Here is a 10,938-nt window from a genome sequence, read left to right on the forward strand (position 1 = left end):
CTTTACGTAAATTGCCTCTAGTGTCATATGGCCCATGTAAACCACATAACATAAAACAACAGTTAAATAGTTAATTTACAGAAGTTGGAGCCACTCGCAATAAGTAAATACTTATGCTTAACTTGTTTGCTGACTGTTTTTTTTTTCTTTTTAAAACATCAAGGTGGTCTGGTGCTTATGGTACTTGACTGCTGATCATAACTCAGCGCGATCGGCTACCGGCCACGGCGGCCACATTTTCGGCGGAGGCTAAAATGCTTTGCGCTCATGCATTTAGATTGTGGTTTTGGGAAGCGCGGTGAACTCAACAATTATTATTAAACGCTGGTTTTCTTCAACTGAGCCACGAACCGCATTCGTACGCGCCCAACTTCAGCCTATTTCCAACACCACCTGCTCGTGATGTTCGAGTTTTATTCGTAACCCAACGACTAGCGCATAATTAAACATGCGTTTGACATGGTAGTTTTTTTTTTGGGGGGGGGGGGGTAGGGGGGGCACATGATTTATGGAATACCTAGCTCATTCCCGAAAGTGGGTGCGTGCTACTGTCAGAGATTTTACGTGCACGACTACGTCACCACAACACCGCGCCTCTTCGGTTGAATAGCGCAGCTTCACACACTCCCACTACTCCAACACAGGCACCAAATTGCGGTATTAATACCATGCTGGGTACAACCAGGACGAAGGTGCGTGAAGCAATACAAATAAAAAAGAACAGTGCGAAAAGGCCGTCGTCGCATAGAAAGCTTTTCCATTCACAAAAGTCTAAAGCGAAGTGACGGTGTAAATACTCACTGGTGCTGACGATTGTCCTAAGGAGCAGGCAGGCGGGCAGTAAAATAACTGCCGCGCGAAGTCCATCACGCAGACTGGGCGCTAGGCAATCGTTGTAGAGATCGCTGAGTGAGACATCGGGAGCTGTGACGACTTCGTCATCATCGAAATAGTACTCCTCGTCAGGCAGCCCGTCCCCGTCGTCATAGTCAAAATCCATCTGTCGCGCGGTTAGGATACACAATCATTACCGATGTACGGGCATTCTACATTGGCCCAAGTACGACATGAACGAACAGCATGCACGCCAGAGTAGTTGAATGAAACCAGGCAGACTAGAGACAACTTGTAACGCCGGCATGAAATTTATGAATGTAAACTTTGTTGCTTTAGGGATTTTGTAAACAAACGCGACCATCCCGCCCACCATGGTTGCCGCTGGGAACGGGTAAAGTGGCGAAACTTGGAGCAACTTTGATCTATTGAGTCGAGAGGTCGTACATAGGCCACACATTGATTATATTTATTCGCAATTCATTTGTATTCACTGCTACTAACGTTCATGTAACAAGTGTAAAATATAAATTTATGGCTTGATCATTCGGCTACGAAGCAAGGCACTGCAATGTAGGTATAAAAACAAAGTACATGTAGTTTTATAAAAATTCAAAAGTTCTGAAGCATTGAATTCAAATACAGCATGGTGGCACCAACAAGGTGCAGCCCTAGAATTGATATACCACCACCCCCTCTATTCTTGCCTAGAAGGTACCGACACCGCACCAAAGGTTATCCTAAATCAACCCATCTTTTGCATCCCCTCATACAGTGGTACTGCCCCCTCCCCCCCCCCCCCCCCCCGTTCTGGTAACGCCTCACCCCCACCCAACCCCAAATAAAGATAGAATTATGAATAAACCATGCGGCCTATTTACCTTCGTGTGGTGTCCGCAAGCAACGTCCTTCGAAAGCACGTAAGAGAAGCGATTGACCTCTCAAATGTCGCGTGATGCACTTAGACTGCTTTAATGGGACACGTGTAAGAAGACAAACGCCCCGAATCAAATGTCATAAGACTGCTCTGTATTCCAGAGGTAATCTAAATACGTATTTGGTCGTTTCCGTGTTCTGTTTTTACGGCATACGCGTACATCACAACTGCTCGTCACTGATGATTTTTTTTTTTCGGATAGATTAACTCTCTTGGCTGATTTTTAGGGGCGAAGCTTTTTATAGCAGCACCCGTTCGTTTCCCGTAGTATGTAACAAGTATAACATTTTGGCCTCCAAGGTGGTGCCGGTGAGAGACTTCTTCTGTGCGCTGTTGAACAATAAAAAATAGTGCTCAATGTACATGACAATGGCTGTTAATGGGTAATGAGAGACAGGAGCATTCGGCTTTTAGTTAACGCGCAGGCTGCGATTACCATTAGCAACCATTGGCATGTACATTGAGCACTATCTGACAAGAAAGGGTTGCTACGTTATACTCGCTGGGTGTAACCTCCTTAGCTTTAGAAAGGTTTAGCGAGCGTTTAGCCGCAGTGCCATGAATACAATGAACTTGTATACACCATGAATGAACTCGAGGTGGTTAAAAATGGGAAGTAGATACGAAGCGCAAGCCGTAAGAAAGTAAAAGCCGAATTCTCCGCCTCTCATTTCCCATTAGCAGCCATTGGCATGTACATTGAGCACTATCTGACTGAAAAAGTTTGCTACGTCATACTCGCTGGGCGTAACCTCCTTGGTTTTCGAAAGGTTTAGCGAGCGTTGGGCCGCAGTGCCATGAATACAGTGAACTAGTATATACCATGAACTCGAGGTGGTTAAAGGTGGGAAGTGGACCCGAAGCGCAAGCCGTAAGAAAGTGTGCCACCTCTCGTTTAGTCCTTGGAATGTCCGCTGGATGGCGGTGCTTCTATATGGGGAATATATGATGAAAAGATGTGAGATGGTGGTACTTGGAGTGTTGAATAGATGGACGAACGGACACATAGACAGATGCATGGATGGATGCATGAACGGACGCAGGGGCAGCTGCATGGACGAACGCAGGGACGGACGCATGAACAGACGCACGCACGGACGGGCTGATGGACGCATGGACGGACGGAAGCAAGAACGAATGGACGGATGAATTCTTCGCCCCACTCTCCATCATTCACTCCGTGGATATGCTGCCATTTTTTTCCGTCACCTTCGTGTGATATATATATATATATATATATATATATATATATATATATATATATATATATATATATATATATATATATATATATATATATATATATATATATATACATATATATATATATATATATATATATTATATATATATATATATATATATATATATATATATATATATATATATATATATATATATATATATATATATATATATATATATATATATATTTATATTTATATATATGGGTGTGTGTGTGTGTGTGTGTGTGTGTGTGTGCTCGGCGAACAGTGGCGAAAATTGGGTGCGTGAAGCCCACAGATGAAAGCTGCCATGCGTTTTCCCCCATTTTTGTATTCATCTTCTGGTTTTGTCTTTATTTTCGCAACGCTGGCGCTGCTCCACGTGCCTCCCATGCAGTTTGTTATGCTTAATGCAATACAGTGAAGCTTCACTTGAACGAACCTCAATGGGCCCTGGGGAAAAGTTCGTTAATGTGAAAATTCGCTGAATTGAAATAGCTATGTTGCAACTTGTTACAGCTGGAGCTGTAACAAGTTGCACGTTATTCAAAATCCAAAGTAATGTTAGCCAATGTTGCAGCGTTAATAAAAAAAGGGGAGGGGGAGTGGCAAAGCTTTACTGTAGGAGTATGCGGCTTTTGTATATGCTGCGTGGGTGAGAGGAAAGGAAGCCTTCACGGCAGTAGTAGTAGATGTCGATCCACTCACTCGGAATGCTATATAGCAGTAATTACTAAAGATGCGACAGTCGCAGAACATGTGACCATAGCATTGGCTTCAAGAGATAATAGGGCGACACGAATTTACAGGTATTCTAAAGTAGCTATTAGACACATTACTCAAGGCTTGTAACCAAAAGGGCTACCCAGCTAATGGCGAGATGGACAGCCAGGATATCGAAATCCTCTGGTTTCGTGCACACATCAGGATCTAACGATCCATCTCGGACGAACTTAAACGAGGGGGCTAACGCAGCTGCTCAAGGGCTTACCTTCCGTGCACTACTTGATTACGATCCCAATAACCTGCCCAAGGAGAACAGGGATTGATTGCTTACGAACAATGAAGTCACAAAGCATTACTACATGAACAGAACGGAGTCATCAATGACACACGAGACAGATCTCAAGCGGTGGCTTTAAGATTGTTACAAGGATGAACTATACCCGAATCCCAATTTTATTAATAAGACATATATCCAGAGAGAGAGAGGACAATTGCAAGAATTGTAATGGCATGGTTACTCTAGACCATATGCTTTGACAGTGTCCTGTGGCTTTCACAGACTGTGATAAGAAAGAGACTGGTGGCAAAGAGTCCTTCACAGTGGGGATATTTCAGATCCAGTACAGGCCGTCCAGAAGGCCCACAATGCGGCAATAAGGTTAAACCTTACTGTTCCAACGTGGAAGCCGCCTGCGTCAACCAAAGATCTCCGGGACCTAACTAAAGTTTACCATACCATATACCGCACAGTGGTCGTAAGCTGATGCGCGAAGCGAGGACTGTGGTATCGATCTTGTCACTTTGCAAGGTACAACGGAATCTCTTCGATACGTTTTTCACGGGAATCGGAAGATGAAACGTAGTTTGCAAAAATTCAATTAACCAGAGGCTTTGAAAGGAGCAAATTATGGGTACACCATAAGCAACCTACTTTTATGGAGCAGCATTGAAGTACCCCGTCAAAAGACCGCTGCCTGGTGTGGCTGCCTGGCAGCGATCTAAACAGACGTTGCTGCAACCTCAGAGGCTCTGCAACGTGCAGATCGCGGCTTATGGAATGAAGTTTGGGCTAGTATACTGTATACCGCAGAAGAAATATAAATAAACGTGGTATTTCTCGATATACTGGTAAAGAACAACTTTCGTGGTCATATTATCCAATTCTGGGCAAAACATGTGACCGTAATAAATGCATAAGAATGCGCTATCTTGAAGGGACGTTGGCCGGGAACAAAAATGAAACTTATTATGCAGAATATTGTCGACGACGTCTTACTGTACTCTTTTAACTGCACGCTCATGCAATGTCTTTTAACTATGTTTTAAGTGTAGCACAGCCGCATGCCTACATCGTGGTGGAATAAAGCATACCTTATGTTATATATACAGGTAGTGTGTGCGTATGCCTCTTTTTCGGGTCCCATGCTTTTGCTGGCTTTTCTTCAAGTAAAAAGGACCAACTGGCCCAGATATTGATTTTGCTGCCACTGTAGTGTGGTTTGCGGTCATGTTTCCCACGATGTAGCAGAAGTTCCTCCACTTCCGTTGCCGATCGAATTGTTAGATTCATTCCTCATCATGTGCGTGCGCAGAGTTTCTCTTCAAGTGGGGGTTTTTCCTCGCAGCACTCCCTCCCTCTTCCCTTCCCTATTATGTCAATTTGTGGAGCGGACTTGGTGCCCCCCTCCTTCTCATGTTCTAGGAGAGCGCCACCCTCCCCACAGCGACTGCCTGCGTCACTCACGGAGAATGCTATCTGGCACTGTGAAGCTATGCTGTGTTACATCTCTTGGCCCACGCGGAAACGTATGGAATGTAAGAGGCTGAATCACCGCCTTTGACACCAAATTGCGTTGGCTCTACCAACACCACCTAGAACTAGTTCTTCTCTCTCTTTCTGTCCGCCCTTTTTTAGCCCCTCACAAGGTGAGCTAATCCCCGAAAAATGGATGTGAGCGCATGAATTTTCGGCAAGCGACCATGCCTGAGCAATCACACAACCAGCAGGTTTTGATCTTTCGTGCCCCTAAAAAAAGTTGAAATTAAATAAAAATATAACACTTGTAAAGAGATTAAATACAATTCTAGTTGACGATGGCGCGGGATAGATAGGAAAATGGGGATTACCTTGAGTGAAGAAAAAGCTAAGTTCGCACCATGGATAGGTAATTAAAACTTCATGAAAAGGGTCGCTCGTACCCTGAAAACACAGCAAAGTGTCTCTATGGGTCGTCAGTAAGGTGGGATAGCAAAGTGACGTTTGGTGGGCACGCAGCACGAAAGTGTTGGGCTAGGAAGAATCGTAGGACATGTAATACTTGATTGGCATTTAATAATGGTCTCGTTAGATCGAGGACTGCCTCTTGGTCTGCTGCACATGAAGCTTGAAAGACGGAGTCTTCGGGTATAAAAAGGTGTACAACAATACACAACAGTATATTGTACTGTATCCTTCGTCTCAGCTGAAGGTATACAAGAGCCAGCGCGATGTAACTCGCTGCGCCAGTGCGTATAGCGTGCGCAATGCGTGCGCCGCTCTCTCCGCCATGTAGGCGGCGCTCGCTGTCGCAGCGTGGCTTGACCGCAGCGCAGGCGTAGCGCTTTACGCCACGCGAGTCAGATACGTAGCATGCACCCTCGTGATGGGACTCGCACTGCACCCTCTTTTCCTTCCTCGCAGGTTTACAAAGATTCGTATGCCCCTAGGAGACATATAAATCCTTCAAACCTGCGATGGCAGAACGTCGAGTGTTTGAGTTCCATGGTTTTTTTTTTTTTAATAATTTTCGTTTCGCCTGTCAAGCGCGGTCCCCTGCAGGTGTGCGATGGGGGTAGAGCCCTACGGAAGACTACCGGACACCGGAATATCCACGGGTGTTGCTTCCAGGAAGCGACACAGCTCCGAGAGTGGCACTGACAGTGATGACACCGAACCCTACAACGTCAGCAGTGATGAATCAGGGGACCACAACTTCGAGCTCGTCAGAAACCACAAAGGAAAGAGACTATTTCTGAGCACGTCACCCAATTCGAGTGAGCCCACCATGCGATCTTCGTGGAATACTGAAGTACTAACTATATCCTTTTCATGCCAGTTCTCGCTAGTGACAACGTGAGACGCCTTAACCGGCAAGCCGTGTCTGTACAGCTAGAGGCACTAGTACCGAATGAATTGAAGGAATTAAGAGTGAAAAGAACCGCAAGAACATCCTAGCGATTGACGTCAATCATGCGGCTGCGCTTGACAGATTGCGTGAAGTAACGGAACTTAATGGGAGGAAAGTCCGCTCTTATATACCGCTGGGCAAAGAAGTGAGCACTGGGGTGATATATGATGTTGCCGAAGCCATTACCAACTCACACCTACCAGTCTTGATTAGGCCGGCTTCAGAAGATGCCATTATTACAAGTATATGTCGTATCGCGGCATCACGATGCGTAAGAATTGCATTTCAGGGCGAATCACTTCCATCACACGTAAAAGTGGGCCACTTCCGACACGCAGTTCGCCCTTTTACACCGAAACCGCTTCAGTGCTGGAAGTGCGTGAAGTTAGCTCACGTAAGTGGTGTGTGCACAAAACTCTACTATCTGTTCCCGATGCACTGGGCACCACAACAAGGACACGTGCCAGGCCACGACTCTGAAGGGCTCAAACTGCAATGGGCCACATGATGCCTCTTCGAAGGACTGTCCTTTTATTCGAAAGGAGCTAACAATACTGAAGAAAAGGGCGGGAGATGACATCTCATACCGAGAAGCAGCTGCATCCATTATGCGATGACGGTCCCGCCGCCGGCACTGCACCAAAGCCACCAAAACCTCGTCGCCTCGTGAGGCACGTCCGAAACCACCTTCACCTCCCCCACTCTGGCCAAGCGCTGTCGGTTCCAAGAACAAAGACAGTTCTGCTAGCAGTGGAGCTGACGCTTCATCCTTATTACCGAGTCAGAACGCAGCCGTTTGAAAGAAAAACGATGCCTCTGGCAGCAATGCAGGTGACGCTTGGCCCGAACTCCCAAAGATACATGCGCCTGATGAGAGTAACCAGACTTCGACAGGGAGGGACACTTCATCGGTACCTCATAACTTGACGGACGAAGGACAACTTATCGAGCACCCTGATCAGCGCTATGCGCGTGCTGCTGAGCGAGATGCAGACACCGACAGCTCAAAGCGGGTTGCAACAGCTTTACAACATGACTCCAGTTCTCGCAAGCCTTCAGAAGTCTGCTGCTTGAGAACGAAAGAGGCACCATCATGACTTCACCATCGGCAAGATTTTGGGTGCATGGAACCACGCATACAAGTTAATGCAACGAATGTGCTCAATTGATTAAGACACGGATGCGACTCACTGTCTGTGATGTTAAACACATAACTGCCGTTTTGTCGATGGCATGAGATGACACTTCTCTCGTTCTCTCTCTCTCTCTCTCTCTCTCTCTCTCTCTTTAACTTTCATTCCCCTTACCCTCTCCCCAGTGCAAGGTAGCCTACCAGGCTCACCCATGATTAACCTTCCTGCCTTTCTTTCATCCTTATTTTCTCTCTCTCTTCAAACCTGCAAGCTCCAAATTTCAGCACCCGCATCAGGCGTAACGTGGGACTCGCTCTCTGGATTTCGTGCCGACCTGTTGTGCCCCCGCGACCTCCCACGACAGCGCAGCTCTGGCCTACGCCATCTCCTGACGCCGATAAGAGCTCTCGCTGAGTGGTGCCCCGTCCTAGGACTCCTGCGACCGTGTTTCCATCTTTCCTATCTTCTTACTTCCGTATGTGGCTGTCCCTGCACCACGCACTCTCCTTTCCCCTCTCTCTATCTCCATACCTTTGAATCCTATCATTTTAATCTCTCCTTACCCCCTTCCCTAATGAGCCACTCTTGAGGTGTCGCACTAAGATGCAGACAGTTACGGGGCTCACTTTTTTCTTCTTTTCTCTCTTTTAAGATTCCCGTAAGAGAAGCGTAACGTGGCGTGTACATTTTCCGCTGCAAAGCTATAACGAATACGGGATATACCATACTCATAAGCTTTGGCGGGTAAGCACATTAAAAAAAAAAAGAAAGCAACGAAATATTAAGCCAGCTTCGCGATTGTGGTACCAAGCCTGAAAGATGTGCCACTCTCTATATGTTTATCTTTCTTGCTTTTGTCTTTCTCTGCTCGGCGGCTGACCCGAAGGTCGCGTGTTCGATCCCGGCCGCGGCATTTCGATGGAGGCGGAATGATAGAAGAAGCCCGTGTAGTGTGCCATGTCAGTACACGTTTCCGGAGCCCTACACTTACAGCGTATATCTCGTGACCATATCGCGATATTGGGACGTGAAACTACAGATAATATTTATTGCTTTTTATCTTTCTTTCTATATCGTCTTTTCTCTTCCTTTTGTTTTTGTCTTTATTTCTCTCTATTTCTGTATTTTCCTTTCTTTTTTTTATTCTATGATTTACTCAACTCTTTTCCTTTTCTCCTCCTCCCACTCACTCCCTTTCCTGACCACTTGCTAACGTGCCCTTGCTATACAGTCGAACCCACTTATAACAATACTTAAGTGTCACGAAAATTATAACTTATTATTACTATAAATAAGTTGTACAAAAAAAGCGAAGTAGGGGAATGACAGGCTATTGTGAGGAAACTATAATATCTTATGGGATATAACAACATACGTCGCTGATAAAGATAACAAATCAGCCGTATTTTCGGACAAGTGTCACGAAATTTTCATTTTTATAACCTATAATTACTATAAATGAGTTGTACAAAAAAGAGAAACAGGAGAATGACAGGCTAATGTGAGGAAACTAAAATATATTATGGGATATAACAACATACGTCGCTGATAAAGATGGCAAGTCAGCCGTATTTTCGGACGCACTCATACCCAAGTTATCTTTGTCCACATTGTGGGGAAATAGCTTCATTAGAACACATGCTCTGGCAGTGCACCAAATTCGCTCATTTATCGCACATCACCTCTGCCAGATGGGAGGCGGCAATCCGCAGCTCGTCCTTGGCAGATCAGCTCTGGGCTGTCCACCAAGCCCGCGAGGCGGCTGAGGAGCTTGGCATCTCAGTCCCCACGTGGGATCTGCCCGCAACACAGTGATCTGTGTTTTGGAGGACCAAATAACAGTTTACCCAATCCAATCCAATCGAAAATTTAGACGCTTCCACGGAGTGGCTACAAGCCACGTAGTGCCAATATATGATAACGGCTATAAAGTTTCGGATGCCGAAACGCTTCTAAAAGCTCTTTTTTTTTATCATAGCGCGAGTCTGATAATTTAACAGTAGCCACCACCGCTCCCGTACCATGGCGGATATAAAAAGTTAGTTTCGCTGCAATGACACAACGCTATGAGGCATAACGTATCACAAATCCGAAGGAACGCTGGGGGACGTTGGGGTTGCAGGCAGATGTCTAGCAGCCTGAATTTCTTCATTTGTTCTTTCTATTCAAACATTTCTCGTTTTATTACCTATCGGAATGAACACCCAACCACCAGAATCGATTTTCATAACCGATAACGCAGCATGCAGGCATTGCTGTAAGCGGGTCATTTAGCCTTGGAAAACATGCGGAAGTTGATAGTGCAGCAGCTTTTCAATGTTATAACCGATATATTGTTAAAACTAATATTTTTATAAGTGAGTTTGACTGTATTATACAATACAAGGCTATTCTAAGCTCCTTTAGCGTGTACGAACAGCCTAGTAACCTTACGACGCTCGTGTCGCATCGTAAATATGCAGGGGCGAATCCCTTCTCGCCCAAAAAAGTTTTCTCGCGAAAAATGTTTTCTATTTCTTTTCTTTTGTCATCTTTTTCTTTCTTTCTTTACTTCTTTCTTCCTTTCTTTCTTTCTTTCTTTCTTTCTTTCTTTCTATTTTTCTTCATCCTTTCTGACACCACCCATGTTTGGGAGCGAGGCACAAGAGGAAGAAGAGGACACAGCGAGTGCGTGCCTCTTCATGACAATGATAGTTTTAATGATTTAACACATTAACGTTTTACACGTAATGTCTTACCCATTAACGAACAACACGGAACGATGGCATACTGGCCCGAGCAGCTCCACCGCAGATTAAAATAATTATGCGCCGTTCGCGTAAAGATTGTGGTGTTACTTAATTACAGCTTTCGAAACCCCGCCGCGGTGATTTGGTGGGTGTGGCGCCTGACGCGACGGTTGCTGGGGCACATCT

At 45.4% G+C, this 10,938-nt stretch overlaps 1 protein-coding gene across 2 annotated transcripts in view; it reads right to left on the minus strand.

The window, feature by feature from the left end:
- por (Protein-serine O-palmitoleoyltransferase por) overlaps positions 1-10,938 on the minus strand; it is a 73,071-nt gene that overhangs the window by 39,608 nt on the left and 22,525 nt on the right. The window contains exons 1-2 of one of the 2 annotated variants that reach the window (XM_037425278.2): positions 1,716-1,852; positions 802-1,000 (exon numbers count right to left, since the gene is read on the minus strand). In XM_037425278.2, the coding sequence (XP_037281175.2) occupies positions 802-1,000 (199 nt within the window). In that variant the 5' untranslated portion in view covers positions 1,716-1,852. Of the gene's footprint in view, positions 1-801; positions 1,001-1,715; positions 1,853-10,938 lie in introns of those variants that run through there. The other variant, XM_075895718.1, reaches the window with a different exon arrangement.

The sequence above is a fragment of the Rhipicephalus microplus genome, chromosome 5, assembly GCF_043290135.1.
Source record: "Rhipicephalus microplus isolate Deutch F79 chromosome 5, USDA_Rmic, whole genome shotgun sequence".
NCBI lineage: Eukaryota > Metazoa > Arthropoda > Arachnida > Ixodida > Ixodidae > Rhipicephalus > Rhipicephalus microplus.